Genomic DNA, 16834 nt, shown 5'->3' with positions numbered 1-16834 from the left:
TACTTATCTGAAGACAGGCGACTTCCAGTCAGGTTGTTTACAAACCAAGTCCAAAAGGCCTTCCAATGACTTTTTTAAAAAAAACAAAGTTCAGCATCTATGGAATCCTTTTCAGTTTCCCCAAATTAAATAGTGTCCATAATTCTAAAATATGAGTCCTCAAAAAACATTAACAAAAAATATAGAAGTACCGTAACAAAATGACAACTAAATCCAGGGCCACTCTAAGATTGTGATTACCTCTGTCGATGCCTCGCCCCCAGCTGAGTCCAACCTTCCCCCACTCCAATCAGCCCCGACAACTCCCACACTCACCAACTGGCCCTAAATCCTCATTTTTCTGTTCTTCCCCCACTGACCTCTCCAAGTTAGTATCTTCCATGAGACACACTTCCTGCTTGTTTGGATTCCCTCTCCATCTCAATTCCTGACCACTGACATTCCCTTCCTAGCCCCCATGCTAGCTGGCATTAAAAGTTCCCTGTCCTCAGGTTTCATCCCTCTCCTTTTCAAAACTGCCATCATATCCACCTCCTCAAAAAAACCCAGCCTATACCCATTGAGCATCTCCAAAGACCACCCCGCTTCTACTCTCCAAAGCGTGCCTTTTTCCAAATTTCTCTGCTCAAGTCTTTCCGGTCTGATTCTGCTTTTCTTACACCACTGAAACTAGTCAAAGATAAAAATGGCATCCTGTACGATTGTCGTGTTATACCTCCTCGTTCTACTCAAAGCTCTGAAGTGTCTGACATGGCCCTGCCATCTACCTCCATCACCGCTCCTCAACCGTCCAGTTCTATGGAAACTTGTATGGTTCCACTCCTATCTATCGGTACGTGGTCAACGCATCCCCAGCCATGACTTCTCTTCCCTCACCACATCAGGTTGACCAGATGCAATAGTTAGGGGATCCTAACTAAATTATTTTGAATTTTCAGATTGACATACAGAAAGAGACTTCACTATATTTACATTGGTTTATTAAATCTTTACAATCAGAAGTAATCACAGTAATCAAATGCACAAATATGTACAGTGATCATATCTACAAAATTAATCAGACTGTTTTACATCACAGCTTACATTTTACAGCTGTCCATTTTATTTACAGGGTTTTGAGGTGCATACACTGCTTTTTTTTGGAAAGACACTGCACTATACCTGCGGTGTAAATTCTACAGATACTCCCCATCTGTCTGATTAATGCAGAAATGCCACAATCACACTGAAGAAACAGATCCCAATGTGAAATCTAATTTCAGTTCAAATTAAAACCCTAGAAAAGACAAATACATACCTAAGTCTTGTTTATACACTAAATTTGCATTTTTTATTTAAAAAAAAGCAGTCTTACATTTTGAATGCCTTGTTTGCACATTTCCCATCACATGATGTTAACCTATTTCATAGGTATTGGTTACCCACACTGCAGAACCATTGCGAAGGGGAACAGCTAAAGACAGCACCACCTACTGGACTTTAAAATCAATCAGCAGTCAAATCGTATGCCTATTGCCCTGTCCAATTTAAAATAAAATTATTTTAGTCCCTAATTTTGTCACATTTAACAGTTAAGCAACAATTTAATTACCACAGATGCATTTGTTGTTACTGAATCTGGACTATATAGAAATAGATAGAATTTTTGAAAATTCTTTTCCTAATGCATCTTCTAGAACGATAATTATATTATTTGGGTCAGTAAATTGGCAGCTAAGTTTATACCTCAGCAGCATCTAAGCAAAAGCACTCTGTATACCTGGTTCAAATTATAATGGAATTATAGAACAAAACAGATTTAACATCTGGCAACATCAATCACAAAATGATCTAATTATGAACGGTGATATACATTAACATTGGTGGACTCTTTGAAACTGTGCACAATTGATGGTTTACTGAGATAACTATCTGATATTGAATAATTGACAGATTGTCAACTCAACAGTACTGTGAAGCAGGAACTGAGCTTTCAAAAAGGTCCTTGGCAATTTAACCCTTTGAGAACTGCAATAATGTTTCTGTACTGTAAGGAAAATATAACAAACTTTCAATATTTAAGGATACAAAGAAAGAAAATGTCTCTATGAATATTGTGTGAATTAGGTTTGGTAATAGTTATATTTTTAGAACAAAGATGTGCATACTTTGCAATGTGCAAAGGTAGATCAGTTCTTGAAGGGTTCACACTGTCCACCCCAGTAGATTTTAATATACAGTACATTACTGAACCAAGCCACAGAATTACAAACTGATAAACATGAGATATCAAGGTCTGACATATCTTATAATGCTAGCTCTTCAAAATGTCAAACATTCTGCGATGGTTTGAAAAATGAGTAGGAGCTCCCAGCTCAAATGCATTGTAGAGATTTAATTTGTAGGGATTTTCTACAATATGAATTGCTATGCCCTTACTGCTATTGAAATAGGTCCAGATCATAAACTATTTGTGCAGCATCACATAGTTTACAAAATATACTGGGATACAAATATATTATTGTAAACTAATTTGTTGAAGGGAAAAAAATTCAGACACGAGACAAGAGTGTGGATTTAAAAAAAAAATAAACCCCTCCTTATTCCTCTCCTGATACTTTGTTGGGGACACAGTCCAACAAGTGCAGGAAGCTTCCCAGTACTCTACCCAAGTGACTTTGCTTCATATTAAGAATATGAAGAGTCAGGAGGTCATACTGCCTTTGAACACCTGTTTGCCTCACTGCCCTGGCTGAGCAAAGAGTCAGCCTGCAGGACTGAGCCAGAAATTCTCTGTGTGAAGTCACACACATTCACTTTCCAAATGTTTTCCTTCCCTGGGCTAGTGAAGATGAGGCCAGTTGTAGTCCTTCAACTGAGATCAGCCAATTCAACAACACAGATGAATTCTGATCTACATGACTCAATAAGACATTGGGCAGCACATTTACCAACTAAACTCCTGTTATTGAAGAACACAGTAAGGCAACAAGTAACAACTTGCATTTATATAGTGCCTTTAATCGTGGTTCTAAGGCACATAACAGAAGCGTAATCAGACAGCAAAAAATGATCAATTAGTTATTGCTACATGTGGGGTACAGTGGTGAATCACTTTAAAATTAGTGCTAATGAACTATTTAACTCATTGCAGTGTCCCACAGCTGTTATCAAGGTACTATGCAACAGTTAACAGTAATGGAGCTCCATTGCATCAGGTAGAAAAAAAAAGACAGAAAAATGCTTAAAATTCTGCGGATCAGCAAATGCTGCTTCCAAAATGAAACAATCATTCAACAGGTGAAATAATTTGAATGTTCCAGGTCATCACAAGTGGAAAAGAAAGACTGTAACAGAGAAATATTCCTGCAAACTGCTCGATGTAAAACTGCTTGATCAGCTATTAAAAATATTCACAAGCATTTCTAATGAAACTTTTTAAAAAATCTACGCACTGCAGTGTTAAGCTTCCCCAAACTACTGGTCTAAAATAACATTCTGCTCTGTGTACTTCACACAAATTAAATTTAGATTTATTTTTAAAAAACACAAACATACTTTTTTTGTAATGCTGTCAAAATAATCATCCAATACGATCTTACAGACTAGTCCTCTCTGCAGCAGATCCTGGGCATTTAACAAGTATGGAGAAGCTGACACCTGGTGGCTGGAAGTAACAAGATGAACTAACCTACTGCCTAACATTGAAACTGTTAATGGATCCAACAGCTGCAGAATTATTTAGTTAACACCCATGGAACAGAGGGATCAGCCATGCCAGAGACCAGATTTCTGTGCACAGTAGGGCTGAATTTTCCAGGCCCCATGGAGACAGGTTTGGAAGCTGGGGTGGTGGGGGGGGGTCAGGAAATTAGGGGGATACCAGGTCAGGATGGCTCCTGATTCCTTCACACCTCTTGGGAAGTTCCCAGGGACAGGCTCGAATCAAAGTCAGCAGCCCTCTCCACGGAGGCAGGCAGTCAATTAGACCAATTAAGGTCCCACTTAGGGGCTATTTTCCAAAGGCGATGGCAGTTTCCCACCATCGGAGCAGCCCCCCGTGGAGTGGAGCGCCCGCCAGCTCCTTGGAGGCGGCCTCTCACCGGGAGGGTGGCCGGCCACCACAGACTGCATCAAATGGTTGTAAACGGGGGCTGCAAGGCTCACAGGAGCCCGGGCACAGCCCCAGGTGTTCTTCCGGGGGGGTGGTGGTTATCCCTCCACCTGAGGCTCCTCACAGTTCTGTGCCTTCCTTTATTGCAGCTGAAGGAGGCGACCTTCATGAGTGCCTCAGTTTTGAGGTACACTCTTGGTTTTACTCTCTTCTAGAAGTGCTCAGCTCTCCCGGTGGAGCTGTCGGTTGGACATCGCTGCGGGCCGCCCTATTGGACCTCCCGCTTCCCACGTCTGCCTGCCGCCCTTAATTGGATGGGGCTCCTGGAGGCTGCTTCTTAATTGACCATCTCGGGAAGAGTATGACCCAACTAGGTAAATCTAGCTTATATGTCAGAACGGGTGACAGAGTAAAAACATTGCCTCCATGTCAGTCTTTATTGTATACGTGAATAGGCTGAGTATTATCCCTGCAGCATATTACAAAGATGATAACTCTGGAAAGGCTTAGGAGTGGAATAGGGGAACAAAACTTTGAACAGTTAAGACAGGAAAGTTGAAAACAGAATCAGAAGCTAAAAAAGTTACAAATTCCAAAGTAGTAGTTTGACAACAGTGAGTCCAAGCAACTTTCTATCTTTATCAATTTAGTTGGGATGGTGCTACCAAAACTTACTAAATGTAATTGCTCCAAAACACCAAGAATTATTTTAAAAACCTTTCAAAAACAAAGAAATCAAATGAGTTAAAATCATATTTCAGTAATTATGGGATTAAAAACCATAAATTAAGCAATTTGGTATTCCAGTCTGGTGAGCAACTGTAAACCTGTAACCTTACACTGGGCAAATGCCACAGGATTATGTGGCTTTCAAAGGAAACCTTGAATACAAGAAGGTTTTACTGGTCTGCAACAAAGACAAAGTGTGCTTATGAATGAGGAGGCAGAGAAAGGTAGAAAACAATGCAATAAAAGCTTCCTTAACTCCTGCACATTTCTCAATCAGCGGAATCTGAGGTGTGCTGTAACAGGAAGAAGCATTAATGTGACTGGCATCTTCAAGTGAATCAAGTAGTGACCTGGCAGAAATGACGACCAGTAAATCCTGACCCTCTCTCCACACACACAAGTTGATACGAATCAGAAATTGCTCATCAGATTCTTCCAGTTGGTCAGGGAATGTTACTATGCACAATTATACCCAGATCATCTGGGGAAAAGAAAAAATCCCATCATACAAATGTATGATTCATGGTCATAGTTCATCCTTATCCATCATTTCAAAGGCATCTATCTCTTCCTTCCAGTCTGATAACAGGGAGTCTATTGTCCGAGCCTCTGTCTCTTGGCTGATATTTGGACTGGATTCCTGCTCTGTCTCTACCTCACCATCTTTCTTTCCCTGATCTGAGGTCTGAGCACAAGATCCTAGTTCATCTTCAGCGGTCTCATGACTATCTGTTCTTTGTACATCCTGATCATTCACATCACCAGTATCTGAAGACGCATCAGTGGGGGCTGTACTTGGGTTCTGATCAGACCCACACAAAATATCACTTTGCTGTGGCTTTGTATCAGGCACGATTGGCTGACCACTAGCATCACACTGACTCGCTAATTCATTGGGTTTCTCACTGCTTGGGTTTTTAGTGTACGACGTTGCTTCAGTCTGACATTCGGAACTGGTTGGGTTTGGTCCTGTGGACTGCAAATCATCTTCTGAATTCTGTTCAGAGTCTTCCATTTCCAGATCTAAAAGTCAAATGTTAAAATATTTAAAATAATAAAGTTACAAAATACAGCTGCATTAATTAATGTATTAAGCAACTTTGGCCATGTCTATGCAATTATATAAATTTTATTTAATTGTTGTACAGAGCTCTTCCTACAATACAAAACAGTAGTATCCTGGACACTATACAGCAACAAGATACAACTGAATTATACTTCAGAATATTGATAATCGCAAATGTATTTTTTCAAGATATTGTAAATCTGCTAACAGCTCTTAAACTTAATGATTTCATCTCATATCAACAGCTGATCTTTGTGACCACGTGATTTTGATTAGGAATTCTCAACCGTGCATATAGTTTAAATAAAAATGAGGCAAACCCACAGTCAGTTTGTGTGGCATAAATAAGGTAAGAATCTTTGAGATTAGGAGGTGAACACTTCCTACTATTAAATTATAGCTGGTCATTCATTTAGAAGCAGATATAGTGATCATTGTTTCATATAATTCAGGAAGACATTCTAAACAAACACCTGAAGAATGTCAAAAGGAAATTCTGGTCGGTTTCCAGATATTCCTACAGCTCCAGTCCACAACATATGCCAGTTATTGTTCACGTTGTTTTATTCCTACATCGAGTCTGCTGTCATCTTTTAGACTGCATCCACCTTAATATCTGTTGGCCAGGCAGTATTTAGTATCTGTGCCTGAATAATATCGTGAAATGAACAGGTATTATACATCCAATGGCAGGTTGCCTGCTAACTTAAACTTATTGGGATATCCTCACTTTCTTCTTCTCTCAGCCTCTGCACTAAGCAAATTCTGATCCTTAGATATTTCAACCTCCATCTCAACTCATCTTGACCTCTCCCCTCAGAGTTCATTTCCCTCCTGTTCACCCTAACCTGTCCCTCCAGATTAACTTGCAGTACCCATATTTATGGCCACCCACTCAAACCTGCCATCTCATGCAATCTTTCTACTCCCGTATCAATCACAGATAAAGCCATCTCTGGTCACTTCCATCTATTGCTCTCCATTCATCCACCTTCTACCTCCCAACTACACTTCTTTCTGTGTCCGCTCCAGGGAGAAAAAAAAACTCTAAGTCACTTACAACTGCATTTTCAAATTCCTAACTGTCTAGCCTTTGGTCCTCTGATCACCAAAACATTCCCGCAGCTGCTGATCTGCTCAATCATACTCTCACCTCCACCTTTGATGCCCTTGTCTGCAGTAAAACCCTTACTACCCTTCACCTGCGTCCTTGCCCAAGTACGGCCCCAGTCTCTGTTCTCTGGAGTCCAAGGGATACAGACTTAAATGTTTATGATGGAAACTGATTTAGCCATTCATTGCCAGAACTGGTTGGACCACATAAAGCACCATCAGGTTATAGCCTCATCTGTTAAAACTGTATTCCACGATTATGCTGGAATGCAAAGATAACACCTAGCTTCTCTTCTCCACTGCTAACTACCTTCTTAAACTCCTCTCCCTGGCCCTCTCCACCCTCAAATTCAATAAGTGGCAAAAGCTAATGGACATCATCAAGATTGAGACCAATATTCAAGCTGCCTGTGCTGCTTCCCTTCCTTCCCCTAGCTCTACCAAGCCAAACTTCCCCTAAGGCTCCCTTCTGAACAAGATTCTAAAAGGACTGGATAGTGTAGACACAGAGATTGTTTCTGCTGGTCAGGGAATCTAAAACACAGGGGCATAAGGGACCGATGATTTAGGACTGAGATGAGGAGAAATTACTTCACTCAAAAGGGCTGTGAATTTTTGAATTCTCTACCCCACTGCTGAACACATTTAGGGCTGGAATAGTCAGATTTTTGGTCTCTCAAAGAATCAAGGGATATGGCAAGAGGGTGGGAAAGTGGAGCTGATGCCCAAGATCAGCCATGATTGTACTGAATGGCGGAGCAGGCTCAATGGGCCATATGGTCTACTCCTGCTCCTATTTCTTGTGTTCTTGTGAACTAGCCCTGAACTCTCACCTTTCTAGAGGTTCCCTCCTATCTCCCTTCATGCCCTATCCAAGCTCATCTTATCCATGAGACTTAACTCCTGCTCCCTCAATCCTATTCCCACCAAACTGCTGACCACCCAACTTCCTTCCCTGGCTCCCATGTGAGCTGATATTGTTAATGGTTCCCTCTCTTCGGGTACTAACCCCCTCCCTTTCAAATTTGCCAACATCACCCCTTTCTTCAAAAACTCACCCTTGACCCCTCTCCTGCAAACTGCTGCCTCATCTCCAACTTCCTTTACCTCTACAAAAATCACTGAACATGTCATCTCCCAATGTTTGAACCCCTTCAAACAGAATTCTATCACTGCCATAGTGCTGAAACAGCCCCCATCAAAGTTACAAATGACATCCTATGTGACTATGACAATAATAGACTATCCCTCATCATCTGCAGCCTTTGACACAATTACCACACCATCCTTCTCATACAACACCTCTCCACCTTTTGGGTGGGACTGCACTCACTTGGTTCCATTCCTATCTATCCAGTCATAGCAGAAGAATTTCCTGCAATGGCTTCTCTTGCTCCCATACTATTACCTCCTGTGACCCCAAGGATAATCCAACATTTTCCCTAATACCACTAACAGCATGAATTTGAATTCCAAGATTAATTGTTCATGTAACTGAGCTCCTAATCTCAGCTGCGTTACTCTGGGGAACAACTAAACAAAAGTGGAATATGTCTTCCTAGAGAGGGGGAAAAGCTGAAGGGGCAATTGTCTAAAAGCCATTATTACACAATTTCTGGTAGCTGGTTCAAGGTGACATCAGTAGAGGCCCAAACACCATCCTCTTTACTGCAGGACAAGACAGGAGTCAGGGGAAGGGTTCTGGAAATTACTTTACAGATGATGTATTTGGAGAACATAAATAATGGTGAATTTTGAAGAAAACTACTTACAGCTAATGGAGTTTGTAATTTTTTTACCTTTAATAATTGTGGCTGTTATTTTTGTCCAAGTGATGCAAAAAAGAAAAACAGTGCAACGCAAACTGATTACAAACAAAAATAAATTATTCTGCAGCTGGTCTATTTATATATACACATACACACACAAGTATCTATGTATCGTAACTCCAGGCCATGGGTCAAATCTGCCCCATAGATACACATCTACTATTGTATTAAACCCGTTAATGAGCAGCATCTGCACATGTTCATTTGCCAGTTTATTTATACTACCCAGCTCAAAGATTCGACACACATAAGACATGATTTAAAAAAAAACCCAGCAGGTCTGGGCGGCACAGTGGCGCAGTGGTTAGCACCGCAGCCTCACAGCTCTAGCGACCCGGGTTCAATTCTGGGTACTGCCTGTGTGGAGTTTGCAAGTTCTCCCTGTGTCTGCGTGGGTTTTCTCCGGGTGCTCCGGTTTCCTCCCACAAGCCAAAAGACTTGCAGGTTGGTAGGTAAATTGGCCATTATAAATTGCCCCGAGTGTAGGTAGGTGGTAGGGAAATATAGGGACAGGTGGGGATGTGGTAGGAATCCAGGATTAGTATAAATGGGTGGTTGATGGTCGGCACAGACTCGGTGGGCCGAAGGGCCTGTTTCAGTGCTGTATCTCTAAACTAAACTAAACTAAACAGGTCTGCACAATATCTCAGATCCAGCGCTGTTTTGTCAGTATAATAAGCTTAGTTGGCCAAAAAAGTGTGGTTGCCCGGAAGGTAGTGATTAGTGCAGCACCAATAAGTGGTACTCTGGAACATCACACTATGCTGGCACTGAAACCTTTGTATATCTTTTATGTAAGGATATGTTAACCACCTTCACTAGAGATCTTATCTGCTTCAATTTTGAAAGAAGTCCATCTATTTAATTTATATAATTTACTTAAGCAAAGTTTCATGAAAGCACACACTGAATTTGAGGTACATAAAATGAAAACATTGTTTTTATTCATATATGCGAGGTATACTTGCTAACTTTTTGTCAAGGGTCACAATCCGGAATAGTGAGTTGCTTGAGGAGAACCTTCACAAAGTGGAGCTCCATAATGTCAGGGGATTCCCATGAAATTTACCAATGTAAAACATCGTAAAATTCAAGGATTTGCCCTGACATCATGCACTCTCCTTATCCTGTGAAGCTCACAGAAAATGGACAATCCTACATGGCTGAGATCAGGAAGAAAAACTACAAAACAAACATGTTAATCTTTCGGGTAATGAGCCACAATTGACAGAAAGACTATTTTTTTTTTCAAAAATCCAATCCAAACCTTTGTGACTGGGCTTCCACGCCCAAAATGGATGATGGGACCCAAAAACTACACAAGAGCAGGTAACCACCACTTTTTTCTTAAAAAAAAAAAGTTTGAGAGATATTAGACTAGATTACAGGCAAAAAGGGAGGGAATTTAAAGGGGGAACTGGAAGAGAAATGAAGAAAGTGCTAACTCGGAACAGTATAATAATAGTTATATTTTTGGACTAGTAATCCAAAGGGCTGGACAAGGGGCTGGATTTTATTAGTGGCCACGCTCCGCAGCAGTGCACTGAGAGTGTGGCGGCCTTCTGACATTGGCGGCCGCCCCCAATGATGTAGAGGAGGTGGCTGCCGCATCCCCGGTGCAGTGGTTAGCACTGCAGCCTCACAGCTCCAGTGACCCGGGTTCAGTTCTGGGTACTGCCTGTGTGGAGTTTGCAAGTTCTCCCTGTGACCGCGTGGGTTTCCGCCGGGTGCTCCGGTTTCCTCCCACAGCCAAAGACTTGCAGGTTGATAGGTAAATTGGCCATTGTAAATTGCCCCTAGTGTAGGTAGGTGGTAGGGGAATGGTGGGGATGTGGTAGGGAATATGGGGTCAATATAGGATTAGTATAAATGGGTGGTTGTTGGTCGGCACAGACGTGGTGGGCCAAAGGGCCTGTTTCAGTGCTGTATCTCTAAATAAAAAAAGGCGTCCAGCAGCAGCACCATTTTTAAAGGGCGTCAAGCCCTGGCAGCTAATGTAAAATTTTAAAGAGACCAGCAAGTTAAATTTCAATAAAAATATTAAATTGAACATAAAAGTGCTACTTCCACTCCCCAACGATCAAACAATAAATTTATTTCCCTCTCCCCCACCTCTAAAACCCATTTCTGACAGTCCTGACCTTTCAACCCCAAACTTTGCACTCTTTGCCCTGCAAACCCTTCCCACCATCCCCACAGCCAATAAAAAATGCTTTTCCTGCTCCTCCGCCCCTCCTGCCCTGAAAATGTAATTCCTCCCCCCTCCCTACCAGGTTCTTGCCTCAGAACTCCGTACAAAGTTCCGAAGGTGAGCGAGGTACGAATGGCAGCCGTAAAATCGGCGTGGGGTGGCTGCCGCCAGCAGGTAAGTGCATTCACATATAATTTAGGTTGATTTGAATATGTAGATGAAGGCCCCGCCGCCAAGTGTTGGGGGGTGGGGGGGGGGACTGAGGTTCCCCCCCGTCGCCGGTAATATACAGCGGGCCCTTCTCGATGTCAGGGGTGAAGGTGGGCCTCTCCCCGCAGAATTTCATGGGCCCTCACGGCGTCGAGGGGCTTGTAAATTTCAGCCCATGATTTCAAATCCTACCATGCTAACTGAGAAATTTAAATTCAGTTAATAAATAAATCTGGAATAAAAAAAATATCAGTAATGGTGACTATGTAACTACTGGATTATTGTAAAAAAAACCTCTGATTCCCTAAATGTCCTTGGGAAAGGAAATCTGCCATTCTTACCTGGTCTGGCCTAGATGTGACTCCAGACCCACAACAATGTGGTTGACTCTTAACTGTCCTCTGAAGTGGTCTAGCAAGCCAGTTAAGGGCAATTATGAATGGCAAATAAATGTTGGTCAGTGCCACCCACATCCCGTGAATGAATAGAAAAAAATAAAAGCAACAATTTTAATTTTTTTCTTTAAATGTTTTAGTGGTTAATGTTTATAGTGTAGGGTTACTAATGCAGTAATAAACCCAGTCTTAACATTTGAGTGGCTTGATTACAATAATTAACAGTTTATTTCAGTGTCATTGTGTGTGACCGTGAAAATGCTTTCGAAAAATGGCTGCTCTGGGGAGCTTAGAATTTCCCAAAACTTTGAGAAAACTCAAGATTGTTGAAAAAAAAAGTGTTGCCTCTTAGAGAGCTAAATTTTTCAACCTGTGCATACTAGAAATATTCAGATTACAACCTACATTTAAAGAATAATAAACATCATGACAATTCATTTTGGATAATTTACATGTGAAAGATCATTTACTGTTGGTTTAAAAACTTACTTCTATCCTTGGCTTTATCTGATAGCAGCACTTCCACTTCCTGGTACTCCTGCATGGCATTGAGTATAATATTTCCTTCTTTATTAAAGAGGAAAAGCATTGGGATCGTGACATCATCAGTGTTCCTTCCATCACCAGCCATCTGGAAGAGGGGAGCTGTGTCACTGCTGCTTCCTTCATTGTCATCTGCCCAATAGTAAATTCAGTTAAAAAAGCAGCAGTGTACACCTGGACATGCAAAATCTTTTGGGCCTACAAAAGATTTTATTCTTCTGCAGAATGTGGCTAACAAGTGAGGTTTGTAGAGGAAGCCGATCTCTTTCAGGCATGGAGATGACAGAGTTTCACATTCAATGTTTTATTTTGTCAAATTTGTGGTCACCAAGGTGAGGGATGTTGGTGCTGCAGGAATGGAACATTTTTCACTTCAGGCACATGAAATGATCAAGCAGCCCACCCAGGACATAATTAAAAAGGCAAATTAAAGGTTTCTTGACCTTGCCCCAAAAATGTGTTTCAGACCCAAAATTTAGTAGGGAACACAATAGACTTTTCTGTGGTATCTCTGAATGAGAACGTCAGTCAGTGACAAATCTGGGGCATTCTGTGCTGCGGGCCCAGACCCACTAGGAACTGGATTGATATTAGCAATGTTCATTCTCCATAGGATTCTTAAAACCAGCAGAGGGCATTTGCATCCCATCAATTTGGACTGTACAGTGTCTTATTTTACAATCTGCTAACTTCCAAAGGCTAGTTAGTGAGAAACAATGAAAATTCAAATATGAAAGTATTTTCATACATGATAGTTCTTTTAGCCAATCAGATTCAGTGCTTTAGACAAGAGTGTTAAAAATTAGTTTTGAACAGTAGAGGGATTTATCAAAATGCTGATGTAGCTTTTGCAAACAGTGACACTCAAGTCGAACATGGCTGACTTTCAAGTGCAGAAGTTAGGTATCCAATTGGTGTGCATCAATAATAGACGAGTAAGGAAAGTCCAATCCCCAATATCTTCATTACTGCACATTAATCAACATCAATTGCACTAGTCAATGTTAATCATCACAATTTTGGAAGGAAACACAAAATGCATTTGGCTGAAGCAAGCAAGGATAAACAAATTTATGAATCTCATTCAAATCTAAGGCACTATCACCATTGCACTTACTGCAGCATTGTGTGAATTTCCCATTAACATCCCTATTTTCCACTAGCTCAAAGGTATCAAGCACTCGAGGCACATTTTGCACAGGCTAAATGTACAGTAAAGGTCCTTCAAAGGGATTTAAATGAGAGAACGGAAATAAATATATGTTTTGAGACTGAGAACCAATGAGGGTTAGTGAGGACAGGGATGAGTGTGTGGGAATTGATGTAGGATAGGATTTGGGCAAAAAATTTGAGAGCAGTTGAAGCTTACGAAGGGTGAAGATGGGATGCTGGCTAATAAAACATTAGAATAGTCAAGTCTGGAGTTGACAAAGGCATGAGTGAGGGTTTCAGCAGCAGTTGGGCTGAGGTAAGGGTGGAAGCAGGTGATGCTGGGAAGGTGGAAGTCACTAGTTTTATGATGGAGGAGAAGCTCAGCTCAGGGTTGAATAGGACAGTGAAGTTGTAAACACCCTGATTCAGTTCAAGATGGAAGCCAGGGAGGGGAATTGAGTCATTGGCAAGGGTACAGAGTTTGTGATGTGGGCTGATGGCTTTGGTGTTCCCATTATTCAGCCAAGGAAACTGTAGTTTATGCAGGACTGGATGTTGGACAAGCAGTCTGACAGCAGAGGTGGGGGAAGGATCAAGAGATAGAGTTGGGTGTCATCACCAGACCCCCAAGTCTGAAGATGATGTCACCAAGAGGAGGCATATGGGTGAGGAGGAAGAGGCAGCTAAAGATAGGTCCTTGGGCGATTGCAAAGATAACAGTACACGGACATTGCTGGAGATGCTCTGGCTATGACTGGATAGGCAAGAATGGAACCAAGTGAGGGAACTCCCACCCACTTAGACGACTGAGGAGGTGTGTTGGAGGAGAATTGTATGGTTGGCTGTCTGGTAAGCCTGCAGTAAGGTCGAGGACTAAGAGGTATAATGCATCATGGTCACAATCATACAGATTATCAATTGTAACTTTAGAGAGGGCATAATGTAAAAAATTGTGTTTAAATTATACTGGAATTGCAGATCCTTAAAATAAAACCAGCATTAAGATATAGCTTATAAACTGGATATTATATAATGCCAATTAACCTTTGGGAAACTTTATTTAGCAACACTAATCTGCAATCATCTGAGAATCTGAAATTATTTCAATTTCTGTAACAATCTGGTGGGGATGTTAATTTTCTCCTTGCAACAATGTATAAATAAATAAACAACTAATGTTATATATTATCAAAGTGAAAATAAGAATTGCAACCTTACCAATGACAATGCCGCCGATTGCCCCAGCTTTCTGTGCATTCCGTGCCTTCTCAGCAAACATGCAATGGCCTCGTTGCATCAGGGCAATTTTCCCTTTTATCGATTCAGGATTTGTTATCTCTGAACAGCCATTGTAGGGTTCACCCTTAGCAACAAAACCCCGCACCTATGGAGAATTTATAAATTCAAACAGGAAATGCACAATCAATTTTTGCACAGTAAATATTTTCTTCATAGCTAGTCTATATTGTCATATTAAAGTACAATTGAAGGAAAGACTGTTGAGTAATAATCTGACTGGCTTCCAATTCCAATATGGTAATCGTAAGTTTGATTTCTACAAGATCCACAGACAACCTTTGTCTGTTCTCAAATCAAGAGCTCAGTGCACAGCTTGCAACAGCAGGAGGAAGGGAGAATAAGCTTAAAGCGCTCTGCTAAAAAGTCTTGTGCAACCAGAGCTCCTATTTATTGATCTGCAAGTGATGAGTAACGATGGGTGTGCAGAATCCATTGCACCTTTTCAACCGAAACAGGTTTACAGAAAGTGGAAGATCAAATCAGAACCTCGAGACATGACTGAAATAGACACTGGGATGTACGATTTTTTAAAAATTAGTTTGTGGGATGTGGGCGTCACTGGCTAGGCCAGAATTTATTGCCCATCCCAAATTGCCCATGAACTGAGTTTGGCAGTTTTCAAGGATATCTATTTCAATGCAAGGAGTACAGCATTCCTGGTTACAGGGTTTTCAGACGCGATAGGGAGGGGGATAAGAAAGGAGGGGGAGTGGCAATTTTGGTCAAGGACACCATTACAGCTGTGAGGAGGGATGATATGTTGGAAGATTCATCAAATGAGGCCATATAGATTGAGCTAAAAAAACAAAAAAGGGGCAATCACACTGCTGGGAGTGTACTACAGACCCCCAAACAGTCAGAGGGAGATAGAAAAGCAGATATCACACAGAATAATAGTGAAGAGGCCCTTCGGCCCATCGAGTCTGCACCGATGCATTAAAGACACCTGACCTGTCTACCTAATCCCATTTGCCAGCACTTGGCCCATAGCCTTGAATGTTATGACGTGCCAAGTGCTCATCCAGGTACTTTTTAAAGGATGTGAGGCAACCTGTCTCTACCACCCTCCCAGGCAGGGCATTCCAGACTGTCACCACTCTCTGGGTAAAAAAGTTCTTCCTCAAATCCCCCTTAAACCTCCCACTCCTCACCTTAAACTTGTGACCCCTCGTAACTGACCCTTCAACTAAGGGGAACAGCTGCTCCCTATCCACCCTGTCCATGCCCCTCAATCTTGTACACTGTAGGCAAATATGTATGCAAATCTCTGGGAAGTTCAAGAACAATAGGGCTGTAAAATAGTAGGGGATTTTAACTACCACAATATTAACTTGGATAGTTTTAGTGTGAAAGGAATTGAGGGAGCAGAATTCTTGAGGTGCATTCAGGAGAGCTGTTTTTGCCATTATATAGTAACGAGAGGGCACGGTCTTAGACTTAATTTTAGGAAATGAAGATGGGCAGGTGGAAGGAGTAGCAGTGGGAGAACATTTTGGTAGTAGTGATCATAATTCATTCAGTTTTAACATAATTATGGGAAAGGACAGAGACAGAACAGGAGTTAGAGTTCTCAATTGGGGCAAGGCCAATTTTACTAAACTGAGGAGTGATTTAGCAAAAGTGGACTGGAAACAGCTACTTGAAGGTAAATCAGTGTCAGAGCAGTGGGAGGCATTCAAAGGGGTGATTCAAGGGGTTCAGAGTAAAGATGTTCCCACAAAGAAAAAGGGTGAGATGGTCAAATCTAGAGCCCCATGGAAGTCAAGGAGCTTACAGGGTAACATAAGTCGGAAAAGGAAAGCTTATGTCCGACACCAAGAGCTCAATACTACAGAAAGCAGAGAAGAGTATACAAAGAGGAGGGGTGAAATCAAAAAGAAAATTAAGAAAGCAAAGAGAGGGCATGAAAGAATATTGGCAAGAAAATTCAAGGTGAACCCAAAGATGTTTTATTAATACTTTAAGAGTAAGAGGATAACCAAGGAGAGAGTAGGGCCCATAAAAGACCAAAAAGGTAACCTATGTGTAGGGGCGGAAGATGTTGGTATTGTTCTTAAATGAATACTTTGCGTCTGTCTTCACAAAAGAAGGGGACAATGCAGATATTGTAGTTAAGGAGGAGAAATGTGAAGTATTGGGTGTGATAAACATAGGGAGAGAGCAAGTATTAATGGGATCAGCATCCTTGAAAGTTGATAAATCACCAGAATCAAA

General features: G+C 41.4%; 1 protein-coding gene across 1 annotated transcript in view; it reads right to left on the bottom strand.

The window, feature by feature from the left end:
• Window positions 1-963: 963 nt before the first annotated feature.
• Window positions 964-16834, bottom strand: part of edem3 (ER degradation enhancer, mannosidase alpha-like 3) — a 79139-nt gene continuing 63268 nt past the window's right edge. The window contains exons 18-20 of the mRNA XM_068037436.1: window positions 14540-14705; window positions 12116-12301; window positions 964-5845 (exon numbers count right to left, since the gene is read on the bottom strand). Coding sequence (XP_067893537.1) covers window positions 5349-5845; window positions 12116-12301; window positions 14540-14705 — 849 coding nt within the window. The 3' untranslated portion in view covers window positions 964-5348. The remainder of the gene's footprint in view (window positions 5846-12115; window positions 12302-14539; window positions 14706-16834) is intronic.

The sequence above is a fragment of the Heterodontus francisci genome, chromosome 8 (genome assembly GCF_036365525.1).
Source record: "Heterodontus francisci isolate sHetFra1 chromosome 8, sHetFra1.hap1, whole genome shotgun sequence".
NCBI classification, from domain to species: Eukaryota; Metazoa; Chordata; class Chondrichthyes; order Heterodontiformes; family Heterodontidae; genus Heterodontus; species Heterodontus francisci.
This window is presented reverse-complemented; position numbering and strand designations above follow the sequence as displayed.